The sequence below is a fragment of the Centropristis striata genome, chromosome 17 (assembly GCF_030273125.1).
Source record: "Centropristis striata isolate RG_2023a ecotype Rhode Island chromosome 17, C.striata_1.0, whole genome shotgun sequence".
In the NCBI taxonomy this organism is placed as follows: domain Eukaryota; kingdom Metazoa; phylum Chordata; class Actinopteri; order Perciformes; family Serranidae; genus Centropristis; species Centropristis striata.
The window spans coordinates 12740240-12756624 of record NC_081533.1 but is presented as its reverse complement, the minus strand read 5'-3'; the positions used below and the strand labels follow the sequence as shown (position 1 = coordinate 12756624).

Here is a 16385-nt window from a genome sequence, read left to right as displayed (position 1 = left end):
AATTGTCAAAATTTTGAACACGTTTTGAAATAAAAAATATTAACTTTTTTGTCTCATAATTTTAGTTTACTGTGTTATAACTCAATTTTTTTTACCTGGAAAACCAAAATTTGAAAGTACTATCTCTTGATATATTTTTTTAAACAACTGTCTTTCTCACTTTTAAAAAAAACTTAATTTCTCATGATTTAGGCATTGTTTGTCAATCTGAATTTAATAACTGATAACTTTGACTATAGCTATCTGTCGTTTTAATTCTGTAATTAAAGGTTCATACTTACTATCTCATGATTTTTATTTACCATTCTTTAATCATTAATAACGTATCATCTGGTGAAATTGGGCTTTCATAATATTAAGTTGTATATAATTTATGATGCTCTGACTACTGGAGACTACACGAGCTGTTATGAATGATAAGTAGATCCGGTCAGTTTGATAAACGAGAAACGTAGCGAGGGCTGATAACTGAAACATTATTTCAATAATCGAGTACCATTCCGGACACAACATGTTACTCCTTAACATCTGGATATAATCGCAAGGTGGGTAGAGTGAGAATAAAACCACGCGGGTCTATTTAACTTGGATGCTCCTGTTGCGCAAAGATACTGCGGCATTTTCCTTTATACTAGGTGAGTCGCAGTGCATGCTGGTATCGCTCCGCCGGCAGAGGAAATGCTCCTAGACCAATCACATCTGTGTTTACACCATCACCTGTCAAACACACACCCTCTGCTATATTTTCTCTCTGAAAGGTAGGAATTCTGTATATATTTCCCTTTTTGCTTTATTATCTAAATGCGAACAGCGTGGATGGAGTCAAAAGCGAGGTATGGTGACGAGGAAGCCGGCTCGGCTGTAGCGAGAAGCAGCCGGGGTTAGCAAGGTTAGCGCCCCCGGAGCTGGTTATCTGTCCGCCTGGCTTGTTTTTTAGCCGATTATCAGAAAGTCCTTGCGCCTAATCATCCCTGGCTGAGGTCGGGGCACGGCGATGTGTGTTAGCTTAGCGGCTAACTAATGTTTAAAACCCCGTAGCGTTTGTTCGCCTCCGTTTGCAGAGGTTAACGTAGCCTTCGAGCTAACGGCACCATGCAGCCATGCAGCGCATCCTCAAGCAGGCAATAAAAGCCGCTAGTCGGAGAGAGAGACGCGTTTAACGGAGCCGCGTGCTAGCGAGGTGCATGGCTGGATTAATTTCACCGTCTATATCTCTTATTAATCTGTAATAAATGTGGTACAAGTGGAATTGATATTCACAGCCGCTGCCGAGTTACCGTCAGACTGTGTTACAGCGAGCCAAGTGCTCTTTGTTTCTTTCATTTCGTCACACTGTTAAAATAATCGCCTAAGTCATTTTTGGTCAAAATTGGGTTTTTTGCCTAAATCATCTCCTCATGGCGCCGGCCACCTATGGTAAAATCACCTACATCCTCAGTTGATCAGATCATGTGATTTTACCCCTTTAAGATCATCACTTCTTTGACAATTTGCCACATTCATAGGCATCAGATAAGAACCCAGCAAAGAAGAGCTAGAGGGAGATTGTTTAGTTATCAGTTTAGTTTATCACTGTTTTGTTGTTGACACTAATATTGGTAACACTTTACTCTAAGGTGTCTACATGAGCGTGTCATAAACATGACATGGGATGTGTCATGAACATTAATGACACTTTGAAGTAACATTAATGCTCATGATACTTGTGACTGACAGGCTTGCGTGACTCTTATGTAGACACCTTCAAAATAAAGTGTTACCATATCTTGCGTAAGTCTCAAAGGCATGTTCAAAAAATTGCCTAAGTCATTTATTTCTCTTAAGTTACATAATTTACACACAGTGTTATTACTATGCCAATCGCCATCCTTTGTTACATCCTTTTAAAGTGAAATGATCAACAAATGTCATATGTCACACTTTTGGTGAAATGTTTTGTGTTTCCTGCAAAACTTGAAAAAATGCCTTAGGCGATTATTTTAACAGGGTGACAATTTCGTTCTCGTATTTCAATATAATCGTGAACAATGTGTTGGCCACAATGGGACACTTGCAGCAGTACTTATTTAACCCCTTCACAAATAGTAGAAGTATTATGGTTAATTCATAAAGTAAAAGTAGTATAAAAATGGTAATACAATTTGTCTAAATTTCTGCTTGTGCAATTGTCCTAAATGCACTTGACCATTAACAGCAAAACATGCATATAATTTATAATTAAACACATACATTTCAGAAGTAAAAGTACTTATGTGGGATAATGATCTCAGGTGCATTATGTTATAATTGCATTAATTACTATTGCTTTATTAATGTGTAAGCAGCCTTTTATTGTAGTATTTGGTTTAGGAGCTAGGGCTTAGCAATATATCAATACTATATCAATATCATGATGTAAAACTAGATATCGTCCTAGATTGTGGCTATTGTAAGATCCTACTATGACATCTTTTCCTGGTTTTAAAGGCTGTACTGCAGTAAAGTGGTGTACATTTTCTAAACTTATCAGACTATTATAGCTCTTCTGTTATTTACCTTTACCCAGCTGGTCATTATATTCACATTACTGCTGATTGATAATCAAAAAATGCCTTATTTTAATATTACATGGAAGCACCAATAGTCAACCCTACGATATCGTCACGATATCGATGTTGAGGTAAGTTTAATGATGATGTAAAGTTGTAATGTTTGAAAGAAGGACACCATGTTTTTCTATACCAAGTGCAGTACAGGCTACATTTGCTCTCACATTTGCTGGACCATTGGATTTGTAAAACTATAAAAGGAGGGAAGATGAGCAGAGAGATGCAGAGAGGGGAGGGGTAGAGAAAGGAGGAGAGTGAATCAGACCCAGACAGTGTAAGGTGCAGTGCAGTGTGGGTGTTCACAGTATTAACCCAGCCTCCGTGCTGTATAGCTTTGTGATTTACAGTGTTCACTTTGAGACTTTTTTTTGTTTCTCTTGTGTACCCAGGAGCTGAAACACACACTCACACTGAAGCGCCTACGGTAGCCACTAACTGGACGGACTCTCTGGCAATTGACCTTTTGCAGGTAAGCCTGAGCCCACTTTACTTCACATTTTTTACTTCTGTTTGATCAGTTCCAGGACAGCTTTAACTCAGCATTACTGTATCCTTGCTATATTTCCACCAATACTTGCATCTTACTCCTTTTAAGCTGCATCTTTTACTTTTTTAGAGTTACATTTTCTTGTTTTTTACAATGTGTTTAGCAGTGTCTATACCAGCAGGGGTAGATTTCACATGGCACTTACGATCTGAATACACACTGGGAGCACACAGTCACATTTCAGGAAGAACAGTCTGACTGGAACATGTCACAGATATTAGATAATAACACAAAGTCACTGTTGTGCTCAGCCAGAAGCTTCACACAGTGAGGGAATGGATTTGAACGCCCGTTTTATGAGAAAAACAGCTTGAATGGCGAAGATATTCAAGCAAAAATATCTTGTTAAAATTAGCAATTTCTCTCTTAGATTAACTGTTATTCTACATCATGACTTTACCTTAACCCTCTGAACCCCCATCAGGGCTTTTGTTATGCTCCCGTCACATTGTACTCACTGTGGCCTTTTTTTTATTGCAATGTATAAGTCTGCAGTTATGCTGAGGTTTCGCTAATTCTTTGTCATGCAATTTGATAGTTTCTGGCTAAAGAAAACATCCCTTCAGTATTAAAGGTTACACCAAGAAATGCAAGCAAGCGATTAAGGCGCCAAAATCAGATATCCTCAATCAGCTGTTAATTAGAGAGCATTTTTTTAAATTATTTTCTCATAAATGTGTATTTTTCTTTTTAGCATTTTAATGTTTTCTATTTTATTGCTGCTGCAGCAGTTAGTCGCCATAAAAACGCGATATCCTCCCTAAATCACAAGACTGTCTCTGTGCTCACAAATATGGTCGAACATGCACAGTCAGAGGAGCAGTTCAATGATTTGTGCTCTCTGGATGTTACAATTTAAAAATGCTCAGGGAAGACCCACTGTTGATGAGATCTTGTGATTCTAAATCACAAGGAATGTCAGCAGCGGTTGTTTTTAGACTATCTGACTTGTGATAACCCTGTCCCTGAGGCTTTGTGGCACAGTGTGTTTGTCTGAGACTGGTAAAGTGTTAATTGGAGCATCTCAGGTGCAAAGTGCTACACCTGGGCAGTGTAGTAATGCCACAGAGGCAGCCTCAGTCAACTGGGGCCTGTGGAAAGTAATGTACAACAGTGCAATCAAGAGAGTGAGAAGGAACAACGTTAGACACAGTTTGAAAGAAGCTTCTGTGTTTATGATGGCTTTTTGCTGTTGTATCATCCAGTTAGTACTTTATGAATATTAAATTCCATGCATATGCAGCAACTTATTTCCTCCTCAGAGATTAAAGGGTTTGATTTTTTATTTTTTTTGCACCCCATCCTTCCCCACTTTTTCTGTCATAGTGGAATAGCGGAATAAGTCTTGAACCATGAGCTCAGTGGCAGTGTTGACCCCGGAGAGCTTTGCGGAGCATCGCAGTGGCCTCAAGGACCAGGAGATTACAGGTAATGTCCACCTGTCATATTGCTTCTCTGTTTACCACTTTTATTAGCAGGCTTTCACCTCAGAAGTCAAGCTACTTAGCCACTTGTTAGCCCAGAAGGTCCATTAAACATATTTAAATGATCTCCTCCATGCCTTTACCATGCATACGCAGTTTTATTCCACCCCACATGATGCTGCATGACTATTATATTATATGTTATATATTTTATGTTATATTAAAGCTTGTTTGATTTTGAGTTTCTCTATGTTTACGTATTAACTAGCTCCCATATTATCTCTTCCTGCTTTTGATACTTCACCTCTATCCATCCATACATGAATTCTGTTTTCTTCCTCCATCCTTGCCTTATTTATTTTCGTCTCTCCGGGCCAGGCTGCGTCCCGGAGGATGAGGCCTATATCCCCACCTACCTGGAGGCCTTCCCTCCGCTGCCGGAGAAGGGGGCACCAGGGGAAAAGGCAGGAGAGCCGGCTTCAGCATGGGGGAGCAAGATCAGGCCCATCAAAGCCTCTGTCATTACCCAGGTCTGCAGCCAATGCATTAAATAAGCAACAGAATATACACAAGTATACATGTTATGAGTTATTGGAAATACTGGTTTTGACTATCATATTTACATTTTTTTAAATGCATCAATTCTAAATATTGATATTTATTCCTCCGCTCTTTAGATTTTTTTCTGACCATAAGTAAATGTTGCCACAAGCCACATTAGTGGTTAAAAATATTCACCCGTCGTGGGAAAATAAGCAAATGAGACAGCTGAAATTTGAGACTACCCTGTAACCCGCTCTGTGTGTAGGTGTTCCATGTGCCCCTGGAGGAGCGTCGCTACAAGGACAACAGCCAGTTTGGGGAAGGCGAGGAGGCCAAAGTGTGCTTGGACATCATGCAGCGGACGGGGGCCCACATTGAGCTGTCCCTGGCCAAAGACCAGGGCCTGTCCATCATGGTCACCGGCAAACTGGACTCTGTCATGAAGGCTCGCAAGGAAATCGTAGCTCGCTTGCAGACGCAGGTAAAGTCACCGCAGTTGTTTGTGCTTATAGTTTGTGTGTGTAGATATTTGGGTTCCCATTAAACTGTTGGGTTGTGGGCTACCGATTGCTATTGAAAATGCATTCTTTTCTTTGGCTTAACAGAGCTTAAGCAGAAACCTTGTAAATGTTGATTAAAAGCATGAATGTTTTTGTCAGAACAATTGTTGCAAATTAAAATAATGCAGTAAATTTTCTAAAAATGCAAAGTTCATTGCTAATGCATGGCCTTGTGATTTAATTAGAATTGCAGAAAGCACACCAAGTGGCGTTTAAGTGCTGCTTGCCACAATAATAACAAACAAAACAAGGTCCACATGTAATAGGAGTCACAGGACTCTGTTTATGGATTGGCTGCTGGGATTCTCTGGCGAAAGTTTGCTGCTAAACTATCTTTAAAGTCTAGTTTGGCTGCAATTCTCGGCTGAATCAAACGGCCAGAGCTCAGAGGAGCTTCTGCAGCTTTCCCTAGACGTTGCCTGGCAGCTGGCAGCTGGCCGCACTTTGCTGCTGCTTGGTGGGTTTACGGCATAAGCTTTGTTGCAGACAGTTTGCCAGTTTAAGAGTACCTAGTGTTACTTATTTATTTTGAAACATTGTGTGACAATATATTGGCGCAAGCACACTGTGTGCTGGTGTTGAGTAATTTGTATTTTTAGGGATTGCACATTCTTGTATTTGGAACCTCACCAAGTCTATTTTTATGGGACTAAGATATAAAAAAGGGCTTTTGGTCTTGATGGTGAATAGCATTGGAAAAACACAGCCGAGCAACAGATGTTTCTTTGAGTAGAAACAACAAACTGCATGTTAAACTGATGAATGGGATCAGAGAGGTTTTAATGTGACAATCTGTTGCTTTTATTTGCTCATTTTACATCCTCACAAAATTACATAGGATTATAGCTGCTGCTTGAAGAATCCTATCTGTGCAGGCAGGCAGGCCGGTCGGTCTGGGACAAGAAGTTGAGCTGAAAAATGGCCGTCAGCTCCCGAGGGTGGCCTTTCTGAGCTTCAGCAGTAAACATGCTGATTTCCACTTCAGTTGGTGCTCTGAGATTCACCTGTATAGCTGCGCTGCAGTTATTGATACAGTAATGCAGAAAAACACTTTGTCCTCTTCGCAAGGTCGAACGCTTTTGTTTGTGTTTACCTCCTGAACACTGACATATTCCATCGTTAATGTTAATTACTGTCCTTGGTAAAGTAGAATTGTGAGAAACTAGGAAACTAATATTCTCTACATATAAATGTGAAAACTGCAGCTGTTAATCAACCATTCTTCATTTTTATGGATATGTTGGAACCTCGGCTCCTAGAGTAATATATATAACGCTAATAAAATCCCTTTATTATCCAGTGATTTACTGTTGTTTTCCAGTGTGTTAAACTTTCCCTAAAACTTCCTCCTGCTCCTGCACAGGCCTCAGCTACCGTCGCCATCCCCAAGGAGCACCATCGTTTTGTCATTGGTAAGAACGGCGAGAAGTTGCAGGAGCTGGAGCTGAAGACCGCCACCAAGATTGCTATTCCACGTCCCGACGACCCGAGCACCAACATCCGCATCACCGGCACCAAGGAGGGCATCGAGAAGGCTCGCCATGAAATACTTCTGATCTCTGCTGAACAGGTGAAGGTTAAAATCTGTGATGTGATCTTTAAAGCTGCAGCAGGCACTATTTATATATTCCATTGTTTGATTGACTCTTCTCCTGTTTGTTCCGATTCCAGGACAAGCGTGCAGTTGAGCGTCTGTCCCTGGAGAAGGTCTTCCACCCCTTCATTGCCGGCGCACACAACCGGCTGGTGCAAGAGCTGAGCCAGGAGACGGGCGCTCGCATCAGCATCCCCCCACCCAGCCTGCCCAAGGACGAGATCGTCATCACCGGGGAGAAGGAGGCCGTAGCCCTGGCGCTCAGCCGCATCCGAGCCATCTACGACGACAAGGTGCGTTTGTTTAAAGGGAGCGATTTCCAGCGGCCATTCTAACTAGCTCACCCCGGCTCCTGATCGACTTGACAATTGATTTGTGATGTTTAATTGATTCTTTTTAAAGCCATTAGTGGTTTAGCAACAGCTTAAATAACAGAGCTTTTATCTCCATATGTACAAAGCAGTCTTTAATCTGACTGCAATCTGTTTGAGTGCCCAGATGGACCGCAGCGGAAAGCAGTCTTAGTTTCAGTCAATGGAAACTGATAAGATTCGAGTCTTTCTTTAATCACATTATATTAAACATTCAATTAAATCTAGTTGAGATAAATCCAATGATTTAGTTATTTTAGCCAAACTTATTTCACATAAAATTGTATAGTATCATCATGTGATGAAAAATGATGCAACAATTTTCTAGTTCTTTGTGACACATGTTTAATAAAACTGTACAAAGACAACATAATTAACCTCTTAAAACCCTCTTACCCTTTTGCAGGTAAGCATGGGATCACTTGTGTGTTAATTAACACAATGTGTTAATTCTGTTTGATCAGTTCTTCCACAGCTTTAACTTAGTGTTATTGTATCCTCTTTATATTCCCCTTTATATTTCCTCTTTATGCTTCTTGATGCACTTTGTCACAGTGTCATTTTCTTGGCTTTTAGAGGGGGTTAGCAGAATTTACATTGCATTTACGATCTGAATACACACTGGGAGCACACAGTCACATTTCAGGACTTTCTTAAATCAGATTATATTGAACATTTAATTAAATCTAGTTTAGCCAAATGCAAACATTTTGTTGTATTAGTCAACTTATTTCACTTAAAATGTTATAGTATCATTATGTGATGAAATATGTGATAATTTTCTAATTCTTTGTGACGTATATTTAATTAAACTGACAACAAAGACAACATAACTTACCTCTTAAAGCCCAACTGCCCCCCAGCTGATAAGGGCAGGGATAGGTTAAGACCAGAAATTAGAAGATTGTTGATAAATATATGTTTAGTTGTAGTTTTTAGTTAACAATATAAATACTGCTATCAACTGTCTATAAATGTCGAAATATATTTTAAAGGCCTTAAATACAATTTATTTTGTGTCATCTGATTCGATAGTAAAGTAAAAAGTTAATCAATCATTTGGAGTCAAGGCCCATAAACTTAGTTAATGACCTTTAACTGTTAATTATGATTAAACTCTGCCCATTATTCTCATTGTCTATTTTCTGTTTATTTAGCATTTTCTCAAATTCCGTTTTTGGTGCTATTTAATTTGGATTTTGTGCGAAAGATATTTTTCCTCTACCACTGCTGATGAAGTAGTTTTTGCTTTCAAAATGTAATAACCTTAGAAATTAAGAATCCACAAATGTATCAATATAAGCTGATACGGAGGAGTTCTGCTCCTGGTTTAACTCCTCCTGCCTTTCTATAATGGACTCTGTGGCTCCTCTAAAACCCAGGCAGTCTGAGGCTAGACCTGAACCCTGGTTTAATGACAGAACTCGTGCAGCCAGACGGGAATGTTGCAGAGCCGAACGCAGGTGGAAAAAGGACAAGCTGCAGATTTCATTTCAGATTTTAAAGGTCTGCTGGTGCTCTTATCAAAATATTGTAAAGGAATCCAAAAGAGAGTATCTGTCAAGCATTGTCACAAAAAACTACAAGAACCCCTGTGTACTGTTCAGAACAATTGACTCTGTCCTGAATGTCCCACAGCCTGTATGTTTAGAAACACCCATCGACGTGTGTAACAGTTTTCTGCACTTTTTCATTGACAAAGTTGCCCCCACAATAGCTCTCATCTCTCCACCCACCGTTGACCCTTCTGTCTCTGTTCCTTGCCCAGCAGTGTTCAACACATTTGAACATGTGACTCTGTCAGTGTTAGAGGATGTGGTGGCCCATATGAAACCATCAGGTTCCCCTTGTGATGTGGTCCCTCCCCACTCCTTTTAAAAAAGTTTTCTCTTCCCTTTGGCCCTCGGTTCTGACTATTGTAAATAACAGCCTGTCCTCTGGTGTTGTCCCTATAAGCCTCAAACACGCAGTTGTACAACCCTTGCTGAAGGCGCCTGGCCTTGACAGCACTGTTTTAGCAAATTTGAGGCCCATCTCCAAGTTGCCATTTGTCTCCAAAATCATGGAGAAAATAGTCTATGCACAACTAAAAACTTTCCTTGATAAACACAGTACCATGGAGGTTTTTCAGTCTGGTTTTAAAACATTGCATAGCACGGAGACTGCTCTTTTAAAAGTTTTTAATTATATTTTAATGGCAAATGATAGTGGCAACCATGTTGTTCTTGTGCTGCTCGATTTGACCGCTGCCTTTGATACTGTTGATCACTCTATTCTGTTAAAGCGTCTACAGCAGCTTGTGGGCATTGGTGGTAGCGCACTGGAGTGGTTTAGGTCCTACTTAGCGGACAGGACTATATGTGTTGGTCTTGGGGCTAGTGAATTCTCCACTGCTCCGCTCTTATATGGGGTCCCACAGGGTTCAATTTTAGGACCTTTGCTTTTCTCCCTTTACTTGTTGCCCCTACGGTCCATCCTTAGAAAACATGGCGTCTCTTTCCATTGCTACACTGACGACAGCCAGATTTATGTCCCCCTGAGGAAAAGTGAGACATTTTCTATTAAACCCCTGCTGGCCTGTCTTGATGATGTAAAAGCCTGGATGGCCCTTAACTTCCTCAATTTTTTACCAAAGAAAAAACAGAGGTGATTGTGTTTGGCCCTAGTGGCTCCTGTGAATCCTGCCCTGTCGACTTGGGTCCTTTGGCAGCTTATACAAAGTTGACTGTCACAAACCTGGGTTTTAAAATGGACAGTGATTTTAAACTGGACCGCCAAATCAGTGCAATAGTGAAATCTTGTTTCTTTCACCTCAGGCAGCTTTCTAAAGTGAAATCTTTTCTTGCACACAAGCACTTTGAGACAGTAACCCATGCTTTTATTACCTCTCGGCTGGATTACTGCAATGCACTTAATTTCGGAGTTAGCCAGTCCTCCCTTGCACGTCTCCAGTTAGTTCAGAACGCTGCCGCCCGTCTGCTAACTGGAGTACGAAAGAGGGAGCACATTACACCTATCCTGGCCTCCCTCCACTGGCTACCGGTGCACTTTAGGGTTCATTTTAAGATTCTTTTATTTGTTTTTAAGTCTTTAAGTCTACCTTTCTGAGCTCCTCCACCCCTACGCCCCTGCACGTTGCGCCCGGTCGGCCGATCAGCTGCTCCTTAGGGAACCGAGATCCAGGCGTAAGCTCAGACGGGACCGGGCTTTCTCTGTGGCTGCTCCCAGCCTTTGGAACATTTTACCTTTGCACATCAGGCAGGCCTCCTCACTGTCCGCTTTTTTTATTTTTTATTTTTCAAAGATACTTTTTGGGCATTTTGTGGCAGTAGAGATATTGAGAGTGAAAGGGGGAGACAGAGGGGAAAACCTGCAGGAAAGGGCTCCGAGCCGGATTTGAACCCGGGCCGCCCGCTTACGAGGACTGGGCCTCTGAGGTATGCGCTCTACCAGGTGTGCCACCGGGAACGCCCCATTCACTGTCCCCTTTTAAAAGAAATCTGAAAACCCATTTTTATTCACTGGCTTGTAACTCAACATGAGCCTAAAATTTAAAATTTATATTAATTTTAAAATTGAGATTAATTTTAAAACCCACTTTTATTTACTGGTTTTTACCCAGCATGAGACTCGCTTTGTTTTAGTTGTTTTTGCTTGTTCTCTGTCCATGTACAGCACTTTGTACAAGCTAACACTGTCTTAAAGGGCTCTATAAATAAAGTTGATTTGATTTAAGTGTGGCAGGAAACACAAGCAATGCAAGGACATAGAAACACAAAACATAGAAATTACTTCTTGGACAGTTATTGAAATGAGAATGTAGTCTCACTTGTTTGTTTTAGTCCTACCAGCTCTTGATCTTCGTTTTTATTCTGTGCTAGACTTGCTGTGAACGAGCAGATTGAGGTTTAGTTTCAGGCTTTATGGCTCCACACACGTGGCTCTTTGTTTTCCCCACAGTTTCACTTTCACTACTTATTCATTCTGCCACCTGGATCTTAAACCTCATCTGTAATAACAATGTTTGGTGAAGATAAACTCTGTTTCGTTTTATTTTTTGCAATGAGGAAGTTTTATCATTGTTTTCAACAGCAGCTTTGTTTTATTTTCTGCTGCTCACAAGACGCTTTAATGATGGATGGATGTAACGTGGAGAGAAGGAGTGTGTGCCGGATGAGTGCTGGTGATAGGCAGGCCGGAGATAATGTGGAGAGAAAATTGGATTTCAGCAGAGAACAACAGGATGAGAATGCTAATGTAATTTAGTGAATATGCATGAGAGGCAAAAACAAATACATTTTCTCTGTTGTCTTCTCTCTTCTCTTTCTCTCCTCTGCCTCTCTGCTCACCTCCTGCCAGCTTATTTCCTCTTGTCTTACTGTCACTCAGTCCTCCTTTTCTGCCTGCTTGTGGCATCTTTTCTCTTTTTTAAGAACTTTAATTAAAAATTATATATATTTTTTAACAGTACATAACATAGGGCCTCACAAAAATAAGCAAACTAACAAATAAATAATAATCAAAATAAGACAAAAAATATTAAGGAATTGAATTAATAAAAAACTATATTAAATTAAATATTATATTAAAACTATTATAATAAAAATAGAATGAATAAATAAAAAAGTACAATAATAAAATATAAAATAAAATAAAATATAAAAAATAAGCAAATAAAAAAGAAAGAAAGAAACACATTTACAAAAGAGAGGCATTTGCAGCAGTGAAGGGTCAGTGCTCATGCCAGCTTTCATCTGGTCTGGTCCTTCCTGCTTCCTGTCTGTCAATCCTCTTTCTGTCTCCTTTCTTTCACCCATCCATCCCTCAACGTGCTCGTCAATTTCCCCATTTCCTCCCTCGCTGTGCTTCCTCTCGGCGCCGTTTTGTTTTCCATGCCACTCACTCATCACTTCTTATCTTCTGCCCGTCCTCCCTGCAGAAGAGGAAGACCACCACCATCTCTGTGGAGGTGAAGAAGTCTCAGCACAAGTACATTATAGGTCCAAAGGGCAACACCCTGCAGGAGATCCTGGAGACCACGGGGGTGTCTGTGGAGATGCCTCCTCTGGACTCCGGATCAGAGACCATCATCCTCAGGGGGGAGCCTGACAAGCTGGGGCCGGCTCTCACACAGGTGTACGCAAAGGTGAGGAGTTCGAGAACAATTCCAGCCAGTTCTTTATCAGTCTGTAAACATTTATTCAGACAATTCAGTGAGGGGTTTAAGATAAAATAAGATAAGATATTTCTTTATTAGTCCCCAATTGAGGAAATTCAGGTGTTGCAGCAGTAGTACAGAGTAAAGACAGATTAAGGTAATAAAAAATAGAATAATAAAAATGAAATATAATAAAAATAGAATAGAATAAAAATGATATAGAATAAATATAAGAAAATATGTAAATAATGTAAAATAAACATACATACAAACAACCAAGACCAAACTAAAAAACTGGTATTAGAAACACATTAAAGTGGCAGTAAAATGGAGAAAAATGTAAAACGGTAGTACTTCACATCAGGACATACTGGTAATGGTGACATCCCTAGTGGGCACAAATATAAATATAAATGTAAATTGGATTTTAAGCTGTAAGCCTTTTGTCCCTGTGCAGGCAAAGAGTGTGATGGTGGTGGAGGTGACCGCTCCGGCCTGGCTGCATCGCTTCATCATTGGCAAGAAAGGACAAAACATTGGGCGGATCACACAGCAGCTACCACGGGTAAGTGGAGAGAGGTGACCGGAGTTATAAACCAGAGCTAGTAAACATGCTGCTGCTATAGAGAGCAAGTAAAATGACTTATTTTTGTAGGCCAACCTGGAAGTAGCATCTTCATGGGGTCGATTGAGAATACTCCTATGGGATTTTTGCATTGGATTTTGGATCATTGCAGAAAATAAGCTCTGTGGCAAACACAGGGGTTTTACAATATGATGGAGTACTCTGAGCAGTGCTTATCATGTAGAAGAATGAGGGGAAATTGAGAGGTGACAGCAGCATGGTATAGAACTGAGATGTGCTTTGTGTACGACAGGGAAACGACACAGGTTAAATAAGTAAGTTTATTTATATCACACCTTTCAAGAGCAGAGATGTTGCAAAGTGCTTCACAGGGTAAAATAAGCATAAACGTGCATAAAAATTAGGACTTAAATACACAGTAAAGCCAGAGGGCTTATTTCCATTGTGGTCCTCTATCACAGTACAAAATGGCAGATTAAAAATTAAATGAGGTTCCAGGCAAGAATGACATCAGACTAAAAACAAAGGAAATAATAAAACAGACAATTAATAGTTCTACAAATTATTTAACAGCCATTTCTTGAAACCTGATTTAAAACTCCTCTCAGGATTATCTTCAGCGAGATAGGCAGCTTATTCCACTTGGATTTAGGCTGTATTTAAGGTATTTTTTTCCAAAACATGTTTTCTATCTTATCAGAATGAAGTTTGTGGAACTGCCTGTAGTGTTGTGGGTGTGTGGTTATTTGTGACTAGATTAAAATGGTTGGATGGTTAGGGAGGTGCAGATTTATACAGAATCGTATGGGTCAAGAAGAGACCTCACACTGAGATTGGGTCGCCCTTTATTTGTGTGTGTGTGTTTGTGCAGGTTCACATAGAGTTTACGGACGGTGAGGAGCGCATCAGTCTGGAGGGGCCAACAGAGGAGGTGGAGCAGGCTCAGGCCCAGATACAGGAGATCATCAAGGACCTGGTGAGTGCATGCATGATGAACAATCTTAGGGAAGAATATTTATCTAGTAATTTTCTCCACCAAGGAGCTTCTGTTTTTGGTTCTGTTTGTTCTGTCTGTCAGCAGGATTATGGGAAAAAAAACCCTGGTACAAATTTCATTAAATTTCGTTAAAAGTTTTTAGCACAGGACCAAAAGGAACCCATTCGATTTTAAAGCAGAAACACAGATTATTATTATTAGATTATTAGAAGTTAGACTAATAAACTTGTAGTTAACTCATTTCATTCACTGGGTCAGAACTGAAACAGTTAGTTAACAAATAGGTGAGTCATTCACCAGAATATTAATCAGCCACTATTTTGAGTTAATCAGTTAATTGTTTAAATGTTTTTTTCAAGCATATATACCAGATAGTTCATATACTAAATAATTGTTCAAATGTGAGATTTTACTGCTTTTGATTGTTTAATATATTTGTAAACTAAATATCTTTGTGTTTTGAACTGTTGGTTAGACAAAACCAGCACTTTAGAAATGCATTCTTTGGCTTTAAGATATTTGGATGTCAGATAATTAAGATAATAATAAGAACATGAATAGATGAATGAAAAAGACTTATAACACAGTCAAATGCTTCCCATAGTATTACTTAACCAATTAATTTAAAGGTGGTTGCAACCTTCTTACCCAAAATGAGCTGGAGCATTGTTGTTGGAAGGTAAACACTTGGAAACCTGAGAGATAAAATAGACACAGATTCGATGGGGTTCAGTCAGTGACCATCTCTCCTCTGTGTCCAGCTGGTGAGGATGGACTACACTGAAGTCATCATAGACCAGCGTTTCCACAGACACCTCATCGGAAAGAACGGAGCCAACAGTGAGTACACTTCTGTTTTGCTGATTGTAACATAAAAAATAACTGGGACATTAACACCTCTGGGGTTTAGAGTTCAAATGGCAGTAGGGCCAACAGTTTTATTTGCTCTATTTTACTGTTATAGTCAGCAGCATCACATCTTATGCAATCGACTTTTGGCTTGTAAAGTGATAGAGCGGGGACAGCTTGTTAAGAGACTCTGCATCAAAAATCTAGTTTCCACCAAGATATGTTACGTGTCCGTAATGGTTATATTAGGACTGCCAATAGAGTTGTTTTTTTCTATGTGCATTTTAACCTAACTGTATAAAAGAAGTGAATCAGTCAGTGGTTTGTGGACTACTGTTAATGTAAGACAGGGAGCAGGGGGGTAGGACTCTAAGTGAGCTAGGATCCGTAATTCTCATTAACTTTTATATTAATTTGGAGGTAATTTTGGCTCGTGAAAAACAGGTTTAAAACAAGATGGGGAGAAATATATTATGATGCAGGAGTGGTGTAGTTCAACACTTTTAATTCCGAGCACCACAAAAATGCTCTTTGGAAGGCAGACCGCCATACTCTTTCCAGCCACATTTCAAATCTGCAGTGAGTTTGTCTGTTGATCCTTAAACGATTTGGGTTAAAAAAGGTTTTTTTCCAATATTTCATTGGGTTATTCAAGGACTGACAATGTACACATTAGGGTAGAGTAATGGCCATCTATGACAGAATACCAGGATTGAAAAAAAGTACACAATTGAAATAAAACAAGTGGCAAACAAACAATAGAATACTTCACATAGTTGCCTAAAAAAAAAGAAAGAAAGGGGGAAAAAAACAACCCTAAAACTAAACAAACATTTCTGGCAGATCTTTAAAAATGCAGCCTTATCTCTTAATTTTTTCACTGTCTGTCTCACCATCCATTCTACAGTCAATCGGATCAAGGAGCAGTACAAAGTGTCGGTACGAATCCCCCAAGACTCTGAGCGAAGTGGCCTGGTGCGGATTGAGGGAGACCCGAAAGGAGTCCAGCTGGCACGCAGAGAGCTCATTGAGATGGTCCAGAGAATGGTGAGAATGGGGTCAAAGTTTAGTTTGGTTCATTCATTCACTCTTCTGGTCGGCATGAACCCAAAAAAAAGAGCTCTGTACACCGACTCCAAAGTGGCCCGCTGACACTTTTTTCCCCCCA

General features: G+C 40.0%; 1 protein-coding gene across 1 annotated transcript in view; it reads left to right on the top strand.

The window, feature by feature from the left end:
* Positions 1-656: 656 nt before the first annotated feature.
* Positions 657-16385, top strand: part of hdlbpb (high density lipoprotein binding protein b) — a 28264-nt gene continuing 12535 nt past the window's right edge. The window contains exons 1-12 of the mRNA XM_059354811.1: positions 657-758; positions 2978-3057; positions 4462-4563; positions 4938-5089; positions 5368-5583; positions 7026-7232; positions 7334-7549; positions 12567-12773; positions 13243-13350; positions 14243-14347; positions 15130-15208; positions 16125-16264. Of these exons, the coding sequence (XP_059210794.1) occupies positions 4488-4563; positions 4938-5089; positions 5368-5583; positions 7026-7232; positions 7334-7549; positions 12567-12773; positions 13243-13350; positions 14243-14347; positions 15130-15208; positions 16125-16264 (1506 nt within the window). The 5' untranslated portion in view covers positions 657-758; positions 2978-3057; positions 4462-4487. The remainder of the gene's footprint in view (positions 759-2977; positions 3058-4461; positions 4564-4937; positions 5090-5367; positions 5584-7025; positions 7233-7333; positions 7550-12566; positions 12774-13242; positions 13351-14242; positions 14348-15129; positions 15209-16124; positions 16265-16385) is intronic.